General features: G+C 46.1%; 1 protein-coding gene across 2 annotated transcripts in view; it reads left to right on the top strand.

Moving 5' to 3' along the window:
- The first annotated feature begins 816 nt into the window (after positions 1–816).
- The window catches only part of MB21D2 (Mab-21 domain containing 2), a 111,981-nt gene continuing 86,402 nt past the window's right edge, over positions 817–26,395 (top strand). Inside the window, exon 1 of one of the 2 annotated variants that reach the window (XM_082749832.1) lies at positions 817–2,425. In XM_082749832.1, the coding sequence (XP_082605958.1) occupies positions 2,215–2,425 (211 nt within the window). In that variant the 5' untranslated portion in view covers positions 817–2,214. The remainder of the gene's footprint in view (positions 2,426–26,395) is intronic. The other variant, XM_082749833.1, reaches the window with a different exon arrangement.

Below are 26,395 nucleotides of genomic sequence, written 5' to 3'. Positions count from 1 at the left end.
CAGTCAGCTGACTCACAGATGCCTACCATTGATCATGAGAGAAACACTGACAGATGGGAGCGGATCGATTTGTGCTGGAGTTCCAATCACTCGCACAGTTTATACCACTGCCCAGGTAATGGTAATAACCGTCTCAGATGAGAAGTCAGTCAGGGCTGCATAGCAGACCTACAAAAGCCAGCATTTATCTGGGCATGCATCCTTTTTAATATTGAGTGGGTGAGCTTGTTTCAAGGAGAAGGAAACCAAAGGAAATTAACTGGTTCTGTCAAAGTTCTTCATTCATTACTCGAGTCAAAAAACTTTGAGGACCTTCCCACAGGGCTAAATGCCATTGGAAACATGAAGATGGATATGATGTAATCCTTATCCTAAAGAATCTCATAGTTTGAAATGTGCATTAACAGTGATAAAGCAAGGTCAAAATTCATCAGTGTCATCTGAAAGTTCTGAAAGGGTGCAGTGGAGGTCCTAAGGAGGGGACTTTGCCACTGGGTTGGAGAGGGGTCCGGGAAGGCTTTGGGGTGGGGGGCGGCAGGTATGGAATTGGCTTTGGTGTAAGGTTGAGAAGAGAGTAAGGAGGGGAGAGAAATTAATTCCAAGGTAATGTCAGTGGCCAGATCTGTGTTTTGTAAACATCACTCCCGGCAACAACATGGAGAACAGGTTGGAGAAGGGAAATAATTAATTTTATAACAACAGTAATAGCAGCTAGCATTTAATTAATTGCTTATTGTGTCAGAAATTGAACCACTTTATTTTACATAATCATTACACAATTTCTGAGATAGGAATTACCATCTCCATTTTATGGGGAAGGGCATAGCAGAACCTGGACTAACCAAACAGTTTGTATTCTTGGCAGTGAGAACTCGTGAGAAAATGAAAAAGCTCCTATCTGAATAGGGGACTGTGGAATAGAGAAGAGATGGATTTTAGAGAATTAGGAAGATAACTAGTTTCTGAGAACCAACACACCTTCTAAATGTTTGCCTCAGAAACATCATAAACACGAAAAACATCTGTAAGATCCTATTCTAAAAGGACCATGACTCAGATGGAAACTACCGGGTCAAATAAGTATAACTCCATTGCAAGAAATCCTTTATCTTATCCCTGTCCATCCACCCAGATTCTGGCACTCTGCCTGGCAGATGGTGGGTGCTCAAATGGTATTTGGTGAATGAGAGAATTCTCATCTGGACATTCAACATTCATTGTGAACCTGGGGCAATTCATTCTGTTCCCCCATACCCCTCAACCACACTTCAGTTTTTCTAAAGAGCAGGCTGTGCCTCATTAACTCATTATATGTTAAGTTGAACAAGGTGTTATCCAGGAAAATTCATTACCTAGGGCAAAGATAGGGATATCGTAGTGCTTAATGGGAGTATCTATATGGCACGTGGTGGGCACTATTTTTGATATGCTTAATTCTATCATGTTTGGCAATCTATGCAGAAAAGGTCAGAAGATTGGTTTCATATTTCTTAAGGCAGGTTCCTTCACCATCTGAGGCACTGGGAGTTTTTGAGATGGAAATGCTCCCCGTAGAGATGCCCTCGCTCAGAACACCGCCCTTAAAATCAGACAGAGAAAGACTCCCGTCTCCTTGAATGAGCTTGGCAAGCCCTGCCCCCAAAGGGGGTGGAGGTTGAGAAAGAATACGTCCACAACTCGCCCGTCTGCCCGAGTACAGATTGGCAAGTGGCATAGGCGCGCAGACCTCTGTCATTTATTTATTTTTCTTTCCACTGGGTGCGCTGTCCCTTTAAATGGGGACGCTGGTGCTGGCTCCGTAACCGCGGAGCCGGCAGCTTGTTGATTTCAGAGCTGGTGAATTTCACATTGTTTCCACTTCACTTTCCTCGCTCCGAGGGAGGCTCGGTAGGCTCCACGACCGCTGTCGCCGCGGCCGGCTAGGGCCGGGGGAGGACAGGGACCTGCAGCATCCAGGCCGGTGTGGGGCCGCAGGGAAGGGTGTCGGGGCCACACACGCACCCTCGCTGCAGTCAGCTGCTGCCGAAGCCGGGACGCCCGGGGCGCACGGAGCCGGGACCGCCCGCCTAGACGCCCGCCCGCCCGCCAGCCCGCCCACGGGCCGGGGCCGCAGCCAGGGAGCCGGCGAGGGGAGGAGGCCCGGGGGGGGGGGCGGGGTGGGGGGCGGGGGTGGGTGCCGCCGCCGCCGCGGAGCTGCTACTCGGCGCGTTTTGCATGAAGATGGCGGCTCCCACCGCCAGCAAGGCAGCCTCCCTGGGCTGTAACAACAAGCCAGCGTTCCCGGAGCTGGATTTCAGGTCAGGAGCTCGGGTGGAGGAATTGAACAAACTCATCCAAGAATTCACGAAGCACGACCAGCGGGAATACGACGACCAGAGAGCGCTGGAGATTCACACAGCCAAGGATTTCATCTTTTCCATGCTGGGTAAGAAGGAAAAAGGGGGAGGTGTGTGTGTGTGTGTGTGTGTGTGTGTGTGATGGGAAGCGGGATAGAGAACCCATTCCCCCTTCTCTTGCTCTCTTTCCTTCTTGGTTTCCTTCCCGGAGCCGGGTGCCTATGGTAGAACCCATCCTTGGTCCGCCTCCCCTTCTTTCTCCGCCGCAAGCGGAGCTCCCTTCTTTAGTACACTTTGCGCCGGGTCCTTTTACCCCCGTTCGCTGGCTCTTTTGTTAATTTCTCACCGGCCGGGGGGCTCGTAAGCTGCTGAAGTGTTCGTGGCGAAACATCTCACTGTCGGAGGGAAGCCCCTGGAAGCGACGCGGTTCAGGTGAGACCCCGAGGCGCCTTTCGATGCAGGGGTTTGGCTGCGGAGGTTCGGACCTGCGCCTTCCGATGAGCGCCGAGTGTCGGGTCCCGTCCGGAGCTTGGGGCGCGGAGACAGTTCGGGGCTCTGGCTCCGCGCCCGAGCGACAAGTTGCTTCTCTAGTCTTGCGGCGCGGCGCTGTCATGCCAAGCCCCCGGTGACCAAACTTGTTGGGTGTTCCCTAGTAACCCGCTCGAGTAGGCTGGGCGCCCGGAGTTCGTGCAACTTTGATTTGCAAATCGACTTCCCTTTGAAGCGCTCGGAAGCATTTCCTGTGCTTTTCCAGGGCTCTCGCTGAGTTCGGAATTTCTGATTCCCAGCTCGAAAATGACCAGCCTGGGAGCTCGGACCCCAAGAAGCGCCGGGCTCCTCCTCTTTGTGTATTGTCCATGCGCGGGCCCCGGGAGGCGCCCTGAGTTTCGAATCCCGGAGACGCCGGGGGGGATAGAATAACGGCGCCACTCCCACCCCCGAGCCCGGCACCTACAGGTCCTTCAACAGATTGTCGGATGGTGTGTGAAGGGAAATAATTAAGCAGACCTGGAGCCCACCCCCTCCGCAAGTGTCTGTCCTTCGAATGATTGCTACTGGGGTGTAGAAGGAGTGTCCGCTGCTGGGAGCCTCCCTCCCACGTAGCTTGTGGCTCCACTAGTGCAACCCTGGGGGCATGCAGTACGTGGCCTGACCGTTAACGTTGCGCAGAACTGGGATTCGAGTGTGGAGCTGTCCTAACACGCGGCTCTGTGCCCTCTACAAATCCATCCTCAGCCAGTTTTCCAGGTCGTGGAAATTTTTTTTGAAAAAGGGCTTTGACCCCAGAGGAAGACAGAATTTTTTTGCTTTCCTGCTACAGTTTACTTGGATTACAGCCGGCTGTTGGTCGTTGCTGGTTCTGTCGTTAGGCTACCTTCTTTCCTCTGGGTTTTCTTTCTCCCCGAAGCCCTAGTCCAAGTCGCGGGTTTTACAGATTGAACGTTTGGGGGCCGGTAATTGTAATGCTTTGGGAAGTTGGGAAAAGTATGTGAAAACTTGGGGCTGGATTTTACCTTTTGCTCCACACTGCCCAAGTTGTCCTAAATCCTGTATGGGGTTGAAAAGCTCTCTTCTGAGCTACTCTGCCATTCAACCGTCTGTATGAATTAAATGTTTTGTTGTTGTTGTTTAAACAACTCCCAAACCTGGTGGGAGTGAGCTTACAGATCTGAAAACCGGTTCAGTGATTGGCAGAAGGGTGGGGATACGCAGAGAAGGCTCAGGGCAGTGATTTCAGTTGCTTAATCATGGCCTTCCTCTTTGACATAAATAATGAAAGTCTGCCATTGTGTTGTTACAGCCCCCTGCATCAGGTCTGGTGTCTTCTGCTCTAGGTGGTTTTCTAGAGAAAGGTTCTGGGTCACCATCACACAGGATAATCATGCAACAGAAAATGGGAGGGGAGGGGAGGAGGAGTAAGTTTAGATACCCAGCTCATTAGGAACTTCTATGCTAACCCCATGACTGAGACACTGATTGAGCCAAACCTTCACCCACATATGAAGGGTGAATTATTCCAGGGTGCTTAATGTATACCTGCGTTTGATGTCACCAGAGGTATTATGTTGACAGGTAAGCTAAATTACCTTCTATCCCTTTTTATCCAGTTGACCTTGTGAGAGAAGGCTTTCTTGTCCCCCTGGGAATTTGATATTTCCACCTGCAGGAGAGAAAATTCAGGAGAGTGTCATTTAAGCCTTTTGCCCCTCTGGACACTAGAAGGCAGATGGCAAAATGGGCTTTGCCTGTGTGTGGTGCTGCATTCATTAGTGAGTTCCCTGCCTTCCTTTAATGAGGTGCTGGCTGCTCTAGACAAGTGAAGGTTTGGCGACAGCTAGGGTCCCCGTGTGGATTTACTTTTTCTAAAGCGGATTTTCGCTTGGCTTAAAAAACAAAATCTCTTTTTGTGCACTTTGTTTCACTTGCCACAGCCTTGAGTCTTTCATGAATATGCAAATGAGGTGTCTTAATGACCCTCAGCTTGTTAAGGTGTCACTGGGGTGGCACCAGGCCCTCATTTCTGGGAGGTTTTGGGGGGGGGCAGGGAGGCGCAACTCATCTTGGCTTTGTTCTTCCTCTGTCTGAGCTGTGTGTACCTGAGGACTGTCTGCAGCTTAAAAACATTATCCCCTCGCATGGAGTGAAATGGTAGAGGCATTTGGTGGAAGTCCCTTTAAAGGAGCTGTGGAGAACGCTACCTCTGTTTTCAGGCGGCTGGGGTGGTGGGGAGCAGCTACTTTCTCTGTATAAAATTGTTAGTCTGGACCGAAGGCTTGTTCTCAGGCCTTTTTTTGAAGGGTCTACTTTGGAGGCAACTTTGTGCAGTAGAGTGTAAATTGATGGTAGACAGTTGTCATCACCAGTGACCTGTCAGCCCCAAGAAAGTCCATTGTTCTATCAAAGCAGAGTTCTGGATAGGCTGTGGGTTGGTCTGAGGCTGTTGGTGGTCACTGTGATCTGTCCTGACATTCTGTGTTTGTACAGATATTCTGATTCCTTTGAGGTGGATGTTGGCTGGAAACATCTAGACTCATTCTTTATTTCTCTATACCTTGGTCTTTTAGGAGACTGATTGCTGTTATTATCTAGTTAATATTTGAGAGCCCAGATTGTGTGAGAGGCTGGCAGTGCATAATAAACACCATTTATCAAAATTCAGGGAAATTGCCAGAGTTCATTAATGTTTTAATAATATTTGGTATTTGCATAATGTCTCTGCCAGCTCTTTTGTTATCTTCATTCCCTTGCGAGGTTGGAGGGAGCCTGGTTGTGTCCCCATTGGACAGATGCACAACAGGAGCTAGGCAGAAACTAGAAGCCAGGGAGGAGACAAGCAGTCACTTATCCTATAGTCCAAATGGTAGATACCATGGCATAGTTATTAGGACAGCTCTTATTTATGATTGCCTTCTTAGTGCCAAGAACTTTGCATGGTCTTAGAAGTAGGTATTACTTTCCCATTAAACAGATGAGGATATTGAAGTTTCCTGGGGTTAAGGCCCTCCCAGGGTCTCAGGGCTAATAAATCGTACAGATGTTGCTCAAACTCACAATACCCTGCCTCTCAGGCATGTTCCTCCTCTCCTACTTGAGAAACTATTAAGAATAAATGCATTACATCCAAGGACGGGCTTTGGTTAAAAAAAAAAAATGCTACCTCTTGTTTCAGGATTTTGTCTCTGATTTCAGCGATCACTGTTAGAGTGATCCAGGAAGCATCTGAGCTGATTTCTGGAACAACCCGAGTTCAAGTATTTTATTCCATAATAAAAGCACTGTTTGAATTTCTAGTTGAGAAAATGGTCATTCTAATAAAATGTGGAAATCTGTGGTTCTAGTCCTAGTCTGCTGCTTTGCCAGTTGTGTGATCCTAGTTTTTTCATCTATTAAACATGGGTAGCTTTGTAAACGGAAAAGGAATGTATACATGATTTTATTATTTATTTAAAGAAATGGGCATTATTAGAACATCTAGTGAATTTAGGCTGGGATTACTTCTGTATGTTGGTTTCAGAAAGAACTGGGGAGTACCACTAGAGGCAGCCTAAGAGAATATGGGCTCTGGCCATGGAAGTCATGGCTAATTCTACCTTGCACTGCTATTTGTTAATCTCCTACCGTGCTCTGACCATTGTGCTAACCACTTTGCATAAATCCATCAGTGTTTGTCATTTTCTTCCAAAATTTGTGCAGATAAGTATTCCCCTGCCTCTGCATTCAACAAATATTTACTGAATGTTGTACTGGTGGCCGAACAAGATGCAGGGTCCCGAGGATAGCATAGTGAGCAGAAACTTGGAGAAATTCATATAGGCCCTTGGAGACCCTTCCCTCTTCTCCTTTGCCTACAACTTCCCTGAAAGCAGTTTGCTGGCTTCTGTGTCCATTTAGGTCCATAAATACATCTTAGCCATCTCCAAATCCTAGAGTGGGGTGCTTCTGAGAGTTGCTAGACCTACCATATTTTTAGGCACTTTCTGTGTCTTCCGAGTAGACTGTTTTGAGGCCCGGCCTTTCTCTTGTTTGAATGCCATTTTTCTCTTAATGAATTTATCCAGCAATATTTATTGAGGGAATTTATTCTGTCGTTGCCTCGTGGGCCTCCAAGTCTTGGTAAGCCCCTTAGAGTTCTAGTCATTAAGGTGCTGTATCTGAATAACAGGCAAGAACATATTTGAAGTGTACTCCAGCACTGAAAGTATTATGCATCTAGGGCAGGGAGAGCCCTCTGGATATTTATTTTTCAGTTGGTCTCAATACTTCCTTGGTGGTTCTGAGCATTGTTGACCTTTGCCCTTGACAGAAGAATCCTAGAACTGTTGATTCTGGGTCTTCCCACAATGCCTTGTTCTGTTGCCCATCGGATAATGCATTGCTCATGATTAGACTGGGCCCCCTTTTGCTTACATAGAAACATTAGATTCTCTCTTGTCAAGCTGAGAACTTGTCATTGAATATTAGCTCTTTAGACTCTCCTGCAGCTCTTTTTTTGTTTGTTTTTAATCAATTTGGAATCTCTGATCCCCTTTCAAACCTATTGAATCCGAATTCTGGGAGCTCCCCAAACTGTCTGATCAGCAGTCTGATATCCTGTCCTGTGTTAGGCCTGATGCCGTGCATTTCCCATCCAACAGAACTGCTCCTTTCCGCAACGAATATGATTCCAGTTGACATGGAGCCTAGGACCAGGCTGCTGAGCCGAATGAGCAGACATGCCTCCTAGTTCTTGGAAACAGAGTCCTTCCACCTGGGACAAAGGCAGGGAGGCATGGCGACTGCACCAGTAGGTCTTTACAACATTGTAACATTTAATTGTCACCATAACCCTTGGAAAAAGAATTACAGGGCAGAATTCAGGAACTTCCCAAGTGTACCAGCAGGGAAGTTGCAGAGCTAGGACTTAACCAGGGTCAGGCTGATGAAACCGTTGCTTTTGACAAAGACACTCCTCTGCTGTCAGGAGTGGAAGGAGACCTGGATTCCGGCCCCCACTGTTCGTGTTATTTGCTGTGTGACTTTGGGCAGGTCACTTAGATTCTGAGCCTCAATTTCTGAATATGTAAGTTGGGGTGAATAATTATAGCCATCTCGTGTGTTCGGGTGCATTAAGTTCTAAATCTGAAAATCTCTGTGCGGTACAAGCGAAGGACATGTCTGTAGTACCAGCTCTGTTTTGTACTGTGTGGGATGTGCGTTGCCCACAATAAGTCTCCTAGCCTCTTTGGGACTTCTTTTTGCCCATTTTCCAATTATAGAAAATACAAAGAATAAAGCAAAATCATTCCCCCATTGAATCACTATTAATATTTTGACATGCATTTTTCTCCCTAGACATCTGTGTTTATACACACACACGTAAACCCACTCATACTTACGTGCACACAGTTTTGCATCATATGGATGCATGATTTCTCTTGGTAAATTTATCGATATGCTGTCATCTCCCACGCTTTAGAAAAAGGAGCTCTAATCTAAAACAAATGTTCTCCTGGCTTCTTTCATTCATCTCTTATTCCAAAAGAAGATACTGTTCCAGAACTTAGAGCACATAATCTGATTTAATAATCGATTTAATAATCTGATTTAATAATTGTTGAACCTTGACACTGTTGATTCCTGAGGGTTTTATCTGCCTTCCAGGGCCATCTCCTAGCTGTATCTTTGCGTGCTCTGGACTGTTACAGAATTTACCCACGTCCCATTTCCTTCCTTTGCTCTGACTGTTTTCTCTATGAGAACTTCTTAACCTAGGTCTATGGCAGTAATAACATGGACTGTGTAAACTTGAATGGGAAAAATGACAGCTTTATTTTTATTAATCCCTAACTGAAATATAGTACTTTCCTTCCATTATAAAAGGAGGTACTAAGTCATAGGAGTATTAGCAGTACCTATCTTTTTTCCGTTTCTTGCTAGAAATCAGATATTTTCAGTTTACATTATAATTCTTGCCAGTATCTCAAAAAGTTGTTTATTGCTGCTGTAAAATGATGGTGTCTCTTAGACTTGCTGCAAGATTTCATGTAATGCGGTAGTAAAGAATCACTTGTATTCTATCACAAATGTACTTTTTAAATGTGTGTTTTTGCTTTAAAGTCCTGTGTACTTTTATCATTTTCATCTAAATATACCGTTCTTTTTGCAGAAGCCCATAGGCCTCACCAGCCTGTCAAGATAAACTCTGTCACAGAGACAGTTAAGCATTTTAGCTGCTAAGCAATGATGCCTTACCTCTGGTTCCTTTGCCTTTTTCACTCCAATTCCAAGGCCACTCGACTCATGAAGTTTTCCTATAACTCTCCAAGGAGAAAAAAAATTTACCTTGCTTCTGTGTTCTTCTAACACCTGCCATCTCCCCCTTTTATAGCCCTTAGCACATTCTTCCCTGGGCTAGGTTAAAGAATCTAAGGCTTATTTATCTTTCCAGCACTCAGTGGGGTACACGGTGCTCACAGAGTGTTAAGTTCTTTGATTCACTCTGAAAGAGCCTTTCTATCTGAAGCTTCTTATTTCAGCCTCAATTTCAGGAGTGAGCACTTTCTGACATTGTCTCTAAGAATTTTCCCTTCTGGAAAGCCATGCTAGCATAATGGTCTTCTCTGGAATCAAGAAAATCTTGATCCAGTCTTTTTATTTGTTAGTTTTTTCTCCCTTCCAGGAATAATAACCTTAAGGCTTATCATAGGGCTATTTAAGAAATGTGCCAACTGATTACTGTAACTTTTTTTTTAAGATTTTATTTATTTATTTGACATAGAGAGAGAGAGAGAGATCACAAGTAGGCAGAGAGGCAGGCAGATAGATATAGAGGGGGAAGCAAGCCCCCCGTCGAGCAGAGACCCGGATGCAGGGGTTCAATCCCAAGACCCTGAGATCATGACCTGAGCAGACAGCAGAACCTTAACCCATTGAGCCACCCAGATTGCTGTAGCTTTTTGACCAAGAACAGCAAACAGTGAGTTGTGGGAATGTCCCCTTTCTTGTAGATCCTCATTTTTCCTCCATAGCCAGTGGGGGTCCCGGTGGAACTCCTGCATGGAAGTTCCACCTTTGGGGCTTCATGAAATGCAGAGAGGGCATAAATTATCTTTCCCATGAAGGCTTTTTATAGGCTTATCAGGCAGCTTCCAAGTTTCCAGATGCCTACTCTGAAATTGAATTCCAACAATTCTTTATTATAGACCACTGTTCCTCGCCATCAGTAATAATAAGTTAGCTTTGTGCAGTGCTTTATAGATTATAATCATGTTTGCATTTGATGTGGAATGGTATTCTCTGGACAGGCTTTTCGGAAGTAGTGTAGGAACTGTTAACCTCCATTCACAGGTGGGGGTGCTTGAGACTCTGTGATGAGTTGGAGGTCATGGAGTACGTTGTCATGGAACAAGACTCAACCCAGATCTCTAGTGTCTTCTGCTACAGCGCATGGTCTCGCATGGTCTGCAAGAGCCAGTGGGCTTTTCCACCGTTAGATGTCTTCCATGGGTTGTCGAGCTGAGTCTGGATTCCCAGACAAGGGCAAGGGTAGCAGTTTTCATTCCCCTTTGGGCTTTTCTGCTCTCCCCTTGGGCCGAGGATAGCTAGTAAGTGATCCTGGCTGAGATCGGGATGGGTAAGTACTTGCCCCATAGGTCTGCATTCTCCAGGTCTGATTGTTAGGCCTTGCCCAGCTCTTCTTAGGGTCTGTAATGGTGTTCACAATGGACCTGGGTGATGCTTTGCCGCTGTGTGATCTCTTTAAGGACTTCTGTAATTATACTGTTATGTGAGGCCCTGTCTCTAGGAAAGAGCTACTTGGTTTTTTGTCCACCTAAGTGTCTTTTCATAAGTGCCTTCTGCACAAAATAAAGGGACAGATAACTAGGTACAGTGCTGCTATGAAAAAAGCTAGCATGGGGAGCTGTTGCTCAATTTATTTATTTTTCGTATTTTTCCCTCAATGCAAGAAGACATTATTAGTATTGGTGAGTTGAGTCAGTAATGGGAGGTGGTATAAGTTTTGTTTTCGTTTCTGGTTCTCCCAACTAGCGTTTGTATAGCTACAATGTGTGTAGAATCGTATAAGCATCCATTCGTGAATTCATTCAACACAATTGGGAGTGCCTACTGTGTGCTCGTGTTCATTACTGCACTGTGTAAGTGTGCAGAGTGCTGAATGAGAGAAGCAAGGTCACAGCCTCCACGGGACTTGGGTTCACTGGGAGATTTTGTAAGATTTCAGTATGCAAATAAGCAGGGGCGTGCACTATTGAAGAAGCACAGAAAGTTATGCTAGAGAATGTGACTGGATAGGCTGGAGTGAAGCAGAGACATTTGAAATGGGAAGATGAGAAGGAGCCAACCATCTGAAGCAAAGACGAAGTAAATTAGGAGTATTCTAGGTAGACAGAACATATCCAGAGACCCTTAGGTGGGGGTAAATTTGCTGTTTAAATGATAGCAAGTCTGACTTGGCCTCTCCAAGGAGGAGTGGTCTGTGTGCAGATTCGGCTTGAGGTGGAGGGAATGGGCTGCTTACTTTGGACTATGAGGAACTCCCTCAGGTCTTGAGGTTTTCCAGGTGGCTCCACCCTTGGCCAGGCACTTGCTCACAGTGTTCAGGGATTAGGGGGAGGAGGACAATGTAGAAAGGTTGGATTACAGGTCTTCAAAAGGCCCTTTGTAGTCTTGTGATTTTCTGATTTCACCCTTGATAGCCCCAGGCTGGAAACAGTGAGTCCTATCTTCGATGATTTATGGGTCAAACTGCAGTTTTCATGGGATCCTAATAAGGCTTTACTTGTATCTCGTCCTGCATAGACTACAAAATACTTCCAGGTGCCTAATCTCATTTTGACTGCTCACAACAACCCTCTGAAGTAGGTGTTGTTTCTGCCTCTCACAGAGGAAGAAACCCAAGGTCCAAAGAAGTTAAGTAACTCACAGTTACTGCAGGGTTGAGGTGGGATCCAACTCCAGCCCTCTGAGGCTCACCCCGAATTCTCTGTATTATGCTAATTCTAAAAACCTTCTCCCCTGCCCCCACCCCACTTCGTCCCAGGATAGTGGAGGCAGTAGGATTTCTGGTCAGGAGAGAGGCTCCCACGGTGGGGAGGAACCCAGCCAATAGACTGCAAGTCTGCATGTGCCTGGTCCCGATATTCAACTTGTAAGCACTTTCTAGGCTGCTTCAAGATCACCCTTTTAGCAGCCGCAGCTGTTCTTAATAGCAGCTGCTTGTGTGGATTGTGTTGTGATTAATAAAGGAAACTCAACAGTTTGTTCTTTCAACTGTGCCCTTGGTGTGCGCAGCCCCGCTCCCAGACGGGCTCTGTTTGGGATTCGGAACAACGCAGTCCTGCTTGTGCACCGTGCGGAAGGACCCCTCACCCTGCTGTCAGAAGGGGCGGTCCCTCGAGATCAGGGCTGGTGAGCCAAAAGCCCACCAGGGACCGGGCGGTACGGACAGTGAGTGCGGTGGGCAGCTCGAGCAATGCCAGCTGGTCCTTGGGGTCCGAATCAGGGATGCCGTGGAGTGGGCAGTGCACTGGGGCCGCCAGCCATCACTCTCCCATCTTGTCTAAAGGGGGGGCTTTGTGCCTGGCAGCCCACCAGCCGTTCCTCACTGCTGTGTTTTATGGTGTACCAGCCTCCTGCTTGTTTAAGTAGATGGCCTGCCCTGCTCCCAGAGCTTCTTCTTCAGGAGGTCTGGGGTCCAGCCTGAGAATTTGCATTCCTACTGAATTTCTAGGGGATGCCCCGCTGCTGCTGCTGGTCCAGAGCCCACACTCTTGAAGAACCACTGCTGAGGAGGCGGGGCTGATCTGACTTTGGACGTTTTAAGAGACCCAGTAGATCTGGATTTTACACGAATTCATTACATGAATGTTTGATTTTTGAATATTACTAAAATATTTAAGGAACATCATGTGGTTTAAAACTGGAGGTCACATAGTATACTGTGGCTCCCGGTGTATCACCTCTGATCTGAATACTTTCAGAGAAATCCTTGTGCTGTCTGCTCTAGCAACGGAGGCCCAGGAAGGGGCAGTAAGTAGTTCATCAACAGTATGCGGTTAGTTTGGGGGCAGAGTCACCACTAGAACGCAGGTGTTCTGTCCACTAGCCAAATGTGTGTGTGTGTGTGTTAGTCCTAGCACACTGTATATTCTAATATACCAAATAAATTTTCCCTTTGAATGGAAAGCTGTCTGTATAACTTTGAAAATAATTATGCTGAAATTAATTTTTTTTTAAAATTTCATTTATTTATTTGACACAGAGAGAGAGATCACAAGTAGGTAGAGAGGTAGGCAGAGAGAGAGGGGGAAGCAGGTTCCCTGCTGAGCAGAGAGCCTGATGTGGGGCTCGATCCCAGGACCCTGAGATCATGACCTGAGCCAAAGGCAGAGGCTTTACCCCACTGAGCCACCCAGGTGCCCCTGAAATTAATTTTTTTTTACCATGCTCCAAGCATAGTTCTAAATACTTCATACTTTACATATGTTGACTAAGTTAGTCCTAACCACACTCCTGTGAAGAAAGGTCATCTTCTTATTCTTATTTTCTGATGAGCATTCCAAAGCACAGAGAGGTTAGACAGTTACCCAATGTCCCAGAGTTACTGATAGAATGGGGATTTGAACCCCAGAGATCTAGTTTCAGGCAAAAGCAGCAAATAATTACAAACTTTCTTTTGTATCTCATTAAACAAACAAACAAACAAAACCCTCCTGTAAAATGGAAATCAATGATGGAATATTAGTTCTAATTAATGCTGCTGGAAAACTTGGAAACTACCTAGCCCAAGTTCCTCTCTCCTCCATTTTTCAGAAGTGGAAACGAGCCCCAGAAAGGAGAGGGGATTTGAACATTGTGAATGCTGATTTTACCTTTGGGCAGACTGTAGGTTAGGTAAGTGTCCAGCAAGTAATTGCTTCCTCAGAAAGGTACCCCTGAGTGTGGTCACTTGGTAGCCTCTGCTCCCCCGGAAGGAAGGGTCCATCTGGGTGTGAAGGGAGGGCGAGTCACTGAAGACGTGCTGTGCTTCAAGGTAGGGAACATTCCCTTGCATCATTTGCAGTTCTCTTAATTGCTATTAGAGGAAGGACGTAAGGTCTGTTGTGTTTGCCTTTGTCTTTTGACAGTTCCTTGTCTTTTCCTGTCTGGTTTCTTTCCCGTGGAGTGTGTCCTTTTCTCACATCTGTGCTATTTCCACAGCTTTGAGCATCGTGATGAACGTTGTCCTCTCTGAACAGTCTGTATGTGTAGTAAGGGAGGGGCTGGCTCGGTGAACCCAGGACTCGGGCCAGCCTGTGGTTGGGACGAGGGGAGGCTCCAGGGGCTAGGGTGTCTTCTTGGGGCCTAAAAGAGAACCACCACCACCGTTGCTTCCCGCTGCTGGACTGAGGTCTCTGAGCCTTAGGAGGATTTAGAGAGTTGTAATAGGATTCAAAGAATTATAGACGAGTTAAGCCAGTGGGGATCTTCCTCAGATCAGTTCACCCACCCCAGCATTTTGCCAGTGGGGAAATTTAACCCCATAGTGGACGGTGACTTGCTCAAGGTCAGAGTAGTGGTGGTGGGAAATATGCCCTCACTGTTGGCCAGCGATTGTTCCAGGTGCTTTAAAATCATTAACCCATTGAATCCTTAGAGCGATCTTGTGATGAGGGAACTGTTACCATCCCCAGATTCCTGGTAAGGAAACTTGAGCAGTTAAGTCACTTGCTCAAGCTGGCAATAGGGGCGCCATTCCAACGCAGGAGTTCTGCCTCTTCCACTCCTTGCACCTCTCCAAAAGTCAAGGAGCATTACTTTCCCAGGCTGATTGTTGATTGCTGGCATGGAAGTGTGGGGAGGTTGGAAAGAAGGGAAGACTGGGCAGGGTGGGGAAAATAGTGATCGCGCTACCCTGCAGACTGGTGGCTCCTACCATTGTTTGGGTTTCTGGTCCAGAGACTCATCATTCTGCCATTTAGCCTTCCTGGGCAACAGTCATACTTGTAGTTTGTATTTATGGAAAGTCCTTTGTATCAAATCTCATCTCATCCCCAGTCTCCTCATTTTGAAAGAAGGAAGGTGTGTCCCAGCTAAGTGATTGACGTAAAGCTGTATAAAGGTCAACTGGGCCCTTGATATTCAGTAAATTAGGGCAGTTTTGTGAAGCCTTTTTCCCCTCTCTCTCCTGATTCCATCCCCCTCCCCGGTGGGTTTCGTTCCAGATTTAGAACATTTAATTAGGACATAGTTAATGTAGTCTATCGTTGTGGGGAGAATAGGGAGCAGATCTTTTCTTCGGCGAAAGGCAGATGCCATATGTGCTTTCAACAAAGTTACTTTGAAATAAAAATTTATACGTTGAATTCGGCTTTATGTGAACCAAAGCATCTGCCTCTTTAGTGTTGGGCTGTTCTTAAAAAGCGAGTAATTATTTATTAAGGTAAAGAATAGCCCTGTCCAGTTCCCCTGCTCTGTCAGGGCAGATGTTTGTACATTGACTTGTCTTCAGCATCGTGCTACAAAGCCAGTCATCGGGATGAAGCAACCTCTTGAGATCCTAGCGCTCGTGCTACAGAGCGTTGCAGTTGGAATCCTCAGGGCAGCCTCATTCCCAGCCCACTGACTCGTGGTTTTCCTGCAACGAAGAATTGGTAGGAACGGAAGCATCCTAGTTTGGTGAACCCATCTGCACAATGCAGCAGCTCTTGGGAGAGGATTTTATCATCCTTAATTCTTGAGGAAGAGAGGACAGATGGTAAATGATTTTACTCAGTATTTTTTGTCATTCAAGACCGACCGACCCCTGTTCCTGTCTCCTGGATCCCATTCTCGCTGTGGACCGCCTCAGCTCTCTGCCCTAGGGATGATCTCTGCCCCCTTCAACTACAGTTTCTCCTTCTGAGACATCCGTGCATGTGCTCTCTGTTTTTTTCACCGGAGATCTTGGAAGACCTCTACAACAAGTTCTCCGCGAGGCATTAGAACTACCACGCAGAACAAACCTTCATGTTGTTGACACAAGTTTTAGGACGAGATGGACGATGAAAAAAAAAAAACCATACAGATTATGACCAAAGTCCAGAAGGAAGAACGCAGACAAAGCAGAACCTGTTGCTGTGATTTGTCGTTCCCTCTCCAGTTTGGCAAGGTTGGCCATGCTCTCCTGAGCTCTCTTCCTGTGGCGTCTGTGGCAACATACTCTTCCTGGTGTTTGCCTTTTTCTCAGTTTTCCAGGTGAGGGACAGACTTGAATTCTTTTGTCCAACCCTTGGTGACTGGTTCTGTCTCTTCTTCCTTCGCTGTCTCTAAGCAGTCTCTCGGTGCTATTTTTTGGTCAGCCCGGAACTCTTCACTGCCTCTTTGACAGTTCCACTTGGGTGACCCCAAGGTGCCACAAATTGAGTGTTCAAAGTGAATTTATGCTCCAGAGCAGCTCCTCCTCAGTCAGCCACACCACTATTCACCCAAGTGCCCATGACAGGGACTTGGCAGTCATCCTGAGCTCCCTGGCTCGTCCTCCTGTCCCAGAGCGGACGAGGAACGGAGGCCTGTCAATTCTGCCTCCTTTAGGACCCCACTTCCTTCTCTCCATTCCCCTCATCTCCACTCTAGTGGGGGCCATTACCATCTGTTTCCTGGATTACTGCAGTAATCTGCTCACTGGGCTTTCTGTTTCCAGTCTTGCATCTTTTTAATCCACTGTCCATGCTGAGTCATCTTTTAAATATGCTGAAATTCCTCGGGGGCAGCCTGTCATTCTTTACATGAAGTTCACACTCCTGTTTCACAAGGCCTTGGGAGACCCCGCCACTCCCATCTCTGGCTTCATCCCCTTCCAGTTCTACCATTTATCTCCTGTATACCCGCTGTGAGGTGGGCCCTGTATGAGGCACGGACACTGTCCTCTCTCAAAGTAAAGTCCCAAACATTCTGAGTGTGACAGGAAGGCCTCAGTGCCTCCCATGTCTCCCATGGCCTCTTTGGCCTCATCTCCTCAGATGTCCTCACTAACTTGGTTGCAGTCACATTGGCCTTTCAGTTCTTGGGAAATACCACATTGCCACCCACGGAGGCCCTTTGCTGGAATGCCCCATCCCTCCCACCACATGCCCACACAGTTCACTGACTTCTGTTACCCGGAAGATCTCAGCACCATCAAATCAACTCTTTCTAGGGAGGCCTTTCAGGCCATCCCCGAATAAGCCAAATTCTCTTAAGCAGGCATTCTGCCTTCACAGTTGTCTTAGTTGCACTGGTCGGCTATGAATTTGTAATTGTTTGTGACAGATGTCTGGCTTTTCCCACTGCCATAAAAGCTTGATGCTTGTCCCTGGGGTATCTGGTTTTCTTCCTCTTTTTTTTTGTTTGCCTGGAATGTGATTGTTCGAGACATATTTGGGAGGGGCTCAGTAAGTATTGGCAGTGTGTTGGCTCTTTTGCTTTCCTTCCGGCAGTTAGGGGGCATACCGTGCATGAGGAGTTCGTGATGGCCCCATAGGTAGTGAGTTTTGAGAGTATACCTTGGTGTGGTTGGGGGCTTGTCTTCCTTCCTCCCCTTGTCTCCCACCTCTCTGCAGCATGTAGGCATGGAATTAAAAAAAAAAAAAAATGTGGACTTTAGAAATTACTTAGTCCAGTCATTTCCAACCTTTTCTAAACATAAGGGTCTTTTTTTTTTTTTTCCAGTGAAAAACATTACAATGCTTTAAATGGTAGTGGTTACAGTTTTCCTGTCAGTTTGTTGGAGAAAAATGAGTAGTTATGGAAAGCTACAATGGATCTAGTTAACCATGCAAATTACCTTGAATTTTTTTGTAATCGTATCAACATGTGTTTGAAAAATAGTAGCGTGTAGGCATTAGAGCGAATACTTGGTGAGCATATGGATTTGTAGCACCCATAGCTCCATGCTTCTGTGATCTCTCAGGAACTAGCATCCAGTCTGGCTCCTTATTTTACATTTGCATCAGATTTAGAACTGGTTACCTGCGAAGCTCAGTTTTTCTCTGCACTTTTTTTTTTTTTTTAAGATTTTATTTATTTATTTGACAGAGAGATAGAGAGCACAAGTAGGCAGAGCAGCAGGCAGAAGGAGATAGAAGCAGGCTCTCTACTGAGCAGGGAGCCCGATGCAGGTTCATTCCCAGGACCCTGGAATTATGACCTGAGCCGAAGGCAGACACTTAACCAACTGATTAAGGCACCAACCAGGTGCCTCTCTGCACATGTATTTTTTTTTTTTTTTAAAGATTTTATTTATTTATTTGTCAGGCATAGAGGGAGAGGGAGCGAGTGAGCACAGGCAGACAGAGAGGCAGGCAGAGGCAGAGGGAGAAGCAGGTTCCCTGCCGAGCAAGGAGCTCGATGCGGGACTCGATCCCAGGACGCTGGGATCATGACCTGAGCCGAAGGCAGCCGCCCAACCAACTGAGCCACCCAGGCATCCCTCTGCACATGTATTTAATTGGACTTAGTGTTTCTATAAATTTAGAGCAAACATTTAAAAAGCTGGGAGATTTTTCACAAAATCAGATTTCCAGCTTGAAAAACTTAGAAGACCTGGGCCCTATTTCCTATATGGCCTTTGTCACCAGGTACTGAGCAGTACCTCCTTAAAAGTGCCACGCTTTCTTCTGTTTGTCATGGTGCTTGCTTTTCTCTACTGCTGTATAGCAAGTGACCAGTAGGATGGGGCCTAGAAACCTTGGACCTCAGCCCGAGGTGAAGAAGGCCTCCTGACCATCTCTGTTGAGGCTTGTGATCAGGAAGAACCCTGGGCCTGGAGTCAGCAAACCTGGGTCTTTGCCCTGCTGCTGTTACTGACTAGCTTGCTGATATTGAATAAGATGGGCGATCTCTCCAAGCCTCAGTTTGGTCGTCTGCAACCAACTTAATACCACCTGGACCCCGCAGAGTTGTGTGGTCTATTGGTACAATGGGGCATGTTTGCTGTTAACTCCCCCATCTTCTCTTTCCTTGTGTCTGTCTCTCATGGAGGGATCTATCCTTTATTGTTGTACCTTGATGTTCATTTTAGGAATACTAGAAGGGAGCTGTGGGTTCTCCCCTGCTTTCTCTCTCCAGCCACTTTTTACCCCTGTCTGTCCGGAGCAGCTCCACTCCTTTCATCCCATGTCCTCTGCTCCTGCGGGGAAGGGCGGGGGTCCCATAGCCATAAGCAAGCTGCAGCCGTGACACAGAAGACACCTCTGAGTTGAACTCCAAATAGCAAAGAATTAAATCATTGCATTATTGCCTGTTGAGATACTCTGTCACGAGCCAACTGTGGCATTGCTAACACCTGTAAAACCCTATACCAGGCTGACAAGGAGGACTTAGTTTTTCAGTGAGGCTGTCCTTGTAGGCAAGATCTGTGGTTCTGTGGTAAATTGTACAGTTTGAAAGGAAAATACTGGTGCTTTTGTCCTTCTGGATCTTCAAGGGACGGTAGGCCTCAATGCCACAGAAGAGGAAAGAAATAGGAGTGTCAGCCTCTGGGATTACATGAAACAGGGTGACATGGGGGAAAGAAAAAATGTTGTCTTGGGAGTCGGGCAAACCGGAGTCTGTTACAGGATAGCTGTGTGACCTTGGGCAGACTATCCTTTCGGGGCCTGTTTCTTTGTTAATCAAACAGGGATAAAAGAATGTGTTTCATCTTTTAATTTTATGCAGGCCTGCGTTGGAGATATTGCCGGTTCGGTCCTAGACTATTGTAATAAGGGAATTATTAAAGTAAAGCAAGTTAAATTAATTTTTTGGTTTCCCGCTGCATATAAAATTTTGTTGAGACAATACTACAGTCGAAGTGTGCAGTTAAGCATTATGTCTAAAAAGACAGTGCACATGCCTTAGTTAGAAAATACCTCATTGCTAAAAAATTACGCATCATCCGAGCTTCCAGCGAGTGGAAGTAACTGATCACACGTCATGGTAACAAAGATAGTGATGAGGAAATACGGCAAGAGTTACCAAAATGGGACACAGACACAAAGTGAGCAGATGCTGTTAGATGCATGGCGCCCATGGACTTACCTGTTGCGGGGTTGTCACAAACCTTCAACTTGTTATAAAAAAAACACAAAAACAGACAAAAAAAACACAGTATGTGCGAAGTGCAGTAAAGGGAAGTACAATAGAACGTGTGCCTGTACATGAAACTGTCCTTCTCATCCATTTTTTCCACTGAAAATCTTCCCCCCTCCCTCCTTTAAAATAGGATTAGTGGGTCAGCCTGTATACAGAGAAGTAGCATAAATTTGTCTGAATAGAGACCTACTGTGATTCTTTGTGCAAACATTTGGGTTCTGCATTCTCTTGCCTAGGTAAAATGGAACTCTTAATGATTTTTTAAAGGTTTGTAAATAAACCAGGGTAGATTTTCCAGGAAACCAGAAGAAATTTTTTCTTCCTTTAATAATTTCCCAGACATTTCTTTTTTATTTTAAATATCCTTTTTTCCCCCAGCTTACTTTATTTGTTTATTTATTTATTTGACAGAGAGAGATCACAAGTAGGCAGAGTGGCAGGCAAAGGCAGAGGGGGAAGCAGGCTCCCCGCCATGCAGGGAGCCCCATGTTGGGCTAGATCCCAGGATCCTGGGATCATGACCTGAGCCAAAGGCAGATGCTTAACTGGCTTAGTCACCCAGGAGCCCATTTCCCAGACATTTCAGAAAAGGGTAGGATTGGCCAGACAGGATGCTCATTCCAGCCACTCTGTAAAGCCAGTGCACGGAGCCTTCAGGAAGGGAACTGAGGGCCCCCTCCCCAATCAATGCCACAGCTGATGGGCTGCCTGGATTAAAGTAATTGAAATAAAGTGGAGATTTTAAATTCGCTATCCATAATGATTTTCACCCAGAAGAGAGGAACAGGGACATATGTAGGGGAGACGTAACATGGAGTTGAGTGGGATACATGCTCAGAGGTGTGGGAGAATGTAGCTCGCACACTCAGAAGTCCGCATAGGAGTTTACGATTACACTAACACATCTGAGAATTTAGGGTGGTGCTAGAGGCAGGGTACCTGCTGGTGAAATGAAGGAGGTGGGCCCTGTACCCAAAGTTAGGGTATTAAGAAGAGACTTCTGCTCCTCCAGGCTTCTTGAGAAGTGGGGGCCATGCAGAGAGGTCCTAGCAGATCCCACACTCACCTACCCATCACCCAGCCTCCAGGACTTGGTGACTGGTTCATTTTGTGAAGAGTGTTGGTGAACTTTGAGTTCATGATGAGTTGGATACCAGAAGGGATCATGAAGAGACTGAGAAGAGCTTCTGAATGTTCTCTGAGATGTCAAAGAAAAGATTTCTTACCAGTATTCTTTCTTATTAATCTTACCTTTTTGTCTTATAATTGGGTGAGAAAAAGCTGGAAGGAAGTCTTTCCCTTGAGGAAGAGCTGTCCTGTGAAGTCGTCCTACCCCTCATCAAAATGCTCCCTCCTGTCCAGGGGAGGGAGGGATGGGTTGTTGGGTGGGCAGAGAAGATGGCCTCTTAAGGAATGGAGGGACAGAGCTTCATCTCTGATTTCAGGAATAGAAGCTTTCAGGGATGGAAGCAGAAACTCTAGTAACTTCCTCAGAAAAGAAATGAGACTGAACGTTATGGGTCATGGGCAACAAGTTTGCAAGGTTCTGGTGGCTTTTAAATGTTCTTGGGTGTGTTGCTTCCTTTACCTGTTTGTCTCTCACCTGTTATGAGTGGTAGAGATCTTTGAGGTAAGAGATGCACTTGTCACCAGCAGCAGCCAAGTGGAGGGCTGGGCCTAAAGCTGGGGAGACCAGGCTCTACTCAAAACCCAGCTGGGATGGAAGAGCCGAGTGGGGGCCTGAGGATGGGACAGCCTAGCCTGCTTCACAAGACTAGAAATTGCTAAGGATGCTTCCCAGGTGTATCAGGAGTTGGAGGATTGTCCTGTGATACCATAGGCATTTGAGACTTTGCTTACCTGCTTACTGTGTTGTCTTTAGTAAGCCACTACCTATCTCCAGTGCTCACTTTCTCATCAATAAATGAGGAAATTGGGTGGCCTGAGTCTATGATTTTAGGATTCCGGAAGTGGAACCATCTTTCTCATTAACACTAAAAACTTGCATCAGATAGCTATACTTTTGAGATTCCTGGGCTTAACATGGAGGTTTGTCGGGGTAGTTGGTTTGGGGGTACTTATTTCTCCAGGGGAGGTATGGAGAGTCGTTTCTGTTCTCATTGGAGGAAGTCATGGCATCAAGTCCTAGGACTCAACGGGGAAGCCCGGATCCCCCCCTGTAGCCCCCTGAAGGGTGACTCCCTGAACTCTAGAGCAGTGTGGCCCCTAGTAGGGGTTGGTGACCTGGCCCCTGATGCTATTAGTGTTACAAAAGCTCGAGGCTGCGGGCTCGGTGCACTGAGTGCAGCGTGGAAGGTACAGAGAAGACAGTTTACACTGACGGTGACAACTGGGTATCTTTATGCAATTTAAGTAGGACACCAAATACAGACTTCATCTTTATCTTCTTTAAATACTTTCTGCTCATTTGCCACGGTTCCAAGTAACACCGTTTCAGAGATTCAGAGGTGTCTAACACAGTTCCCTCCCCCCTGTACATAATTCTGTGCCCATTGTGTGACTCTGTTAGAAACATTAGGGTAATTATAGAGCTACTGTCTGCTTTTCATTTGCTATGATACTAGCCCTCAGTCTGCCTGTACTGGCCATATTAATGAGTAATGACTGAAAATTAAAAAGAATTCATCAGGCTCCTAATGTAAGATTTTTCCAAGCCTTTCTCCCTCGCATTTACGGGCTACTCACTACAGGTGGGGAGGATGATCCAGGGGGGGTTCCCCTTCGGCTAGGAGTTCACAGACCCAGTTTCTGAGTGGGGGAGACACAAACTCGCAGTGGACGCAAGAGCCACAGAGCCTGATGGGTGTGAGAGCACGCTGGAAGCTGATGACGGGTGGACAAATGCCAAGCGGTGGAGGGCGCTCTTTAGCACAGTTCCTTGAGCAACAAGGTGGCTGCCACTTTTTCCTGGGCTTCTGGGCAGTCTTCCATGTGTGTTTTGTGAATTGAAATTTTATACTTCATATTCGGGCTAATAGTTATATTGGCTGGATACATCCTCACATATACAGTATCTGTAACCCCAAAACTTTCTGAGGTAAGTGGGTTTTTTTGTTTTGTTTTGTTTTTTTAAACAGCCCACCGCGGAGTTCAGGGGCAGATGGGTTACGTCACAGGCCTAAAATCAGATTCAACTGCTTGAAAATACTTTGCAAACTTTTGGACGGTGTTCATAGCCTTTGGAGCGTTTCTCTTCTCATTTGTCACATTGTCCCATTTGACCTTCCATCGCCTCTGTAACAATAACAGCTGCGTTATTATGTGCCTCAGCCAGCACATCTTACAGATGAGGAAAGTGAGGCCCAGAGACGTGAAGAGCTTGCCAGAGGTCACACAGCTAGCGTGGCCGGCCCAGCTGAGCCACTTCTGTACTTCTGGGAATAAAAGCGTGCCTACAAGCCTTGACTGGGTCACCGGTGCCAGGCCCCGTGTTGAGTAATGCCCATTCAGAATCTGATCTGGTGGCCCACTCCCCACGGAGGAGACCCCGGGCTGTGTTCTGCCGGCAGCAAACTCCTCTCATCCTTCCTCACCTCGCCGCCTGTTTGCAACATCTCCCTTTTACTTTGCTCTTCCTGACCTGGAAATGTCACCTGTTCACGAGGCTTCTCTTCCTCTCCTCATCCACATGGTACATGTCATCCGTCTGCAGTCTGAATTTGGTTTGTAGACCTCTCACACGTGGCCCTGATTGTCTTCAGGACAAATACGAAATTGAGTTAGATCTGAAAATTCAGGTGACTGGGGAAAAAAAAAATCTAGGGGCGCCTGGGTGGCTCAGTGGGTTAAAGCCTCTGCCTTCAGCTCAGGTCATGATCTCAGAGTCCTGGGATCGAGCCCCACATTGGGCTCTCTGCTCAGCAGGTGGCCTGCTTCCCTCTCTCTCTGCCTGCCTCTCTGCCTACTTGTGATCTCTCTCTTGTCAAATAAATAAATAAAATCTTTAAAAAAATCTAGATTTAGGATTTCTTATGAAAAGCTGTGGCAGTATGAGATTTGCTTATCTACCTGCCAACATCAGACAATTCCCTCTAGACTGGAAAGGGACTCCACTTGTTCCTCCCTATCTCCTTTCTCCACCCCCATGTAACTATCAGACTGTGGTAGCTGGGAGTGTATACTTTACGTAAGATAGGAAAGCAAATAAAGTTGGGCATAGAGAAGAAATTTAGGAAGTATATGCTGAATCGAATTAAAGTAGGTAGCTTAAGAAATAGTCTTAGTTTGGTAAGAGAATATTTGCTCTTTGCGAGCTGACTTGCTTTCATGATACTTTTTGGGCAGATGGGCATATTAGGCTTAATCTATTATTTAAGGAAGGAAAGCCTCTATCCCTCTGCTTGAAGCTTTATGACTCATCAAAAGCTAAAAGATGTACTTAGACCTACTTTTGATAAAATTACTTTTATTGGACTAGTCAGCATTTGGGAATATGAGGAAACTATTTTCTTTAAAACAAATCGCAGACTTGATGAGTTAAATGAGATAATGTATGGGGAAGTGGTTTGTATGTTATTGAGTATTCAGCCAAGTAAGTTATTGGAGATGTTTTGGGAGCCTTATCATCATTTCAGGCTTCTGACAGACATTTAAGTCTCTGCTCTCCGCCACTTTGTACCTTGCTCGACAAACCACTTACCCTCTCTGAGCCTTTTTTGTAGGTATATTAAAAAAAAAAAAAAAAAAAACACAACCCAACTAGCTTATGTTATCTCCCAGTACCCAGGACAGTGTCTGGCATAGAGAAGGTGCTCAATACTTATCCTCGATAAATGATTAAATAAAGAAGTAGATATGGGGATTTTTGCGACCTTACTGAGCTAATGCACATAAAACATCGAGCGGAGAGGCAGCATATGTTAGCTTGCAGTTTTTAGTTTAGACTGTTTTCTAAACCTTTCTCCTGGACACGGGTTAGGCGGTGATCTTTGTTCTTGGATGAAAAGGACAGAGGGCTGGCAGGTATGTGGCACGCAGGTGACAGGAAGCCACGGAGCCCTAAGCTGTGTGTGGGATGCTGGATGGACAGAAGCAGCCTCATACAAGTGGCGAGCTGCTCTGCTCGGATCGCTGGCCTTTCTCATCCGGATCTTGCTACAGGCAGACAATTAAGCAGGGGCTACGTGAGTTCAGACGCATGGAAATCTGGACCGAGAGATTAAACTACTAGAAGTAACAGGTCAGATCTAGAAGGGCCCTTGGCAGTCCATCAGGCTCATCACTTCCTCGTTCCTAATGCTCAGTAGAGATGTGGTAAGAGCAAAGAACAAGGACCTGGGGTTGCTCAGTCCTCGGTCTGAATCCCTGCGGTGCCTTTTCCGATCTGACTGTTGGCGTGAGTCTTAACTTCCTTGACCCTCATCACCTTCCCTACTTACTGGAGGTAAAATGGTCCACCGAGATAATTGAGCAGGGGGCTTCCAGAAAAGCTTCTGACAAGTGAGAAGATGGTGTGTTTGTATGCCCAATAAATCTCTAGTTTCACCTTTTGCTCCGTGGTGGTCCTGTTCTTTGAGATAAGGTGTTAAGAAGTGCCGAAAATCATCTCTAAAAATGCAAGAACTTTGAGCACGTCGACCATCTTTTTCCCCCAATCTTTGCGTTTTTATTAATATTTTAAAGTCACCGTGCTTTCTGCTGTCTCCACTGCTCTGCCTAGGCGTGATATTTAGAGACTTCTGAGAGGTGTGTGCCTCATGTATCAGTAACCCCCTGCCAGGGCTGTGAGGGTAGCCATTAGGACTTCATGCCGCAGCCTCACACCATATATCATTTGTGTCGAAATCCACTTGTCCCAGAGGTTTTTACTCTTGGAGTCAGGAAGAGGCATGATATGCCAACTGTTAACTTTATAGGTAAGGTGTGTTGTTTTTAATCATTGCTTACAAAACACACTGCATCAGACTTTTTCAATACCCAGAAAACCATCATGCAGGAGGCTCAGGTTTACCTTTTGTCATGCTGGGCCAGCAGGCATTTAAAGCTAAGGCTGCCACCCTCTAAAACCCAGGCTTTCTTTAAAGGACGAGTACAAGCTCTTTGTTTATCTAGTGTCTTGAATTTTCAAGGTTCACTTGCATCATGATTTCTCAAAGTTTCGAGAGTTGAAAACACTAGGAAAATTCTCCTTTCTTTTATTTCTGATGGGAATTTCCCCTGGCGAGTGTGATCTGTGAAAATAAAGTACACAGTGATGAGGCTTCGTGCTTGTGTGCACATAACTGTACTGTTAACCAAGCTACCTTTGTGTGTTTGATCGTCCTCCTTCTCCTGTGATGGAGGCAGGAACATTCTTTAGTTACTTACTCCAAGGAGTCGTTTTTTTCCAGAAGCACCAAACATGTCCAGAAAAGGTTGCTCTTGTTTTTGTGTGTTCTGGGAAGAAAGAAAAGTGAAAAGAACTGTTTTCCTGACTAGCTGTAGTTTCAGAAATCCCATTAGACATTTCTTATATCTTAAAATCCACC

This window comes from Mustela nivalis (genome assembly GCF_964662115.1).
Source record: "Mustela nivalis genome assembly, chromosome: 1".
NCBI lineage: Eukaryota > Metazoa > Chordata > Mammalia > Carnivora > Mustelidae > Mustela > Mustela nivalis.
Note: the sequence above shows the minus strand (reverse complement) of the source record. Positions and strands in the feature narration are given on the sequence as shown.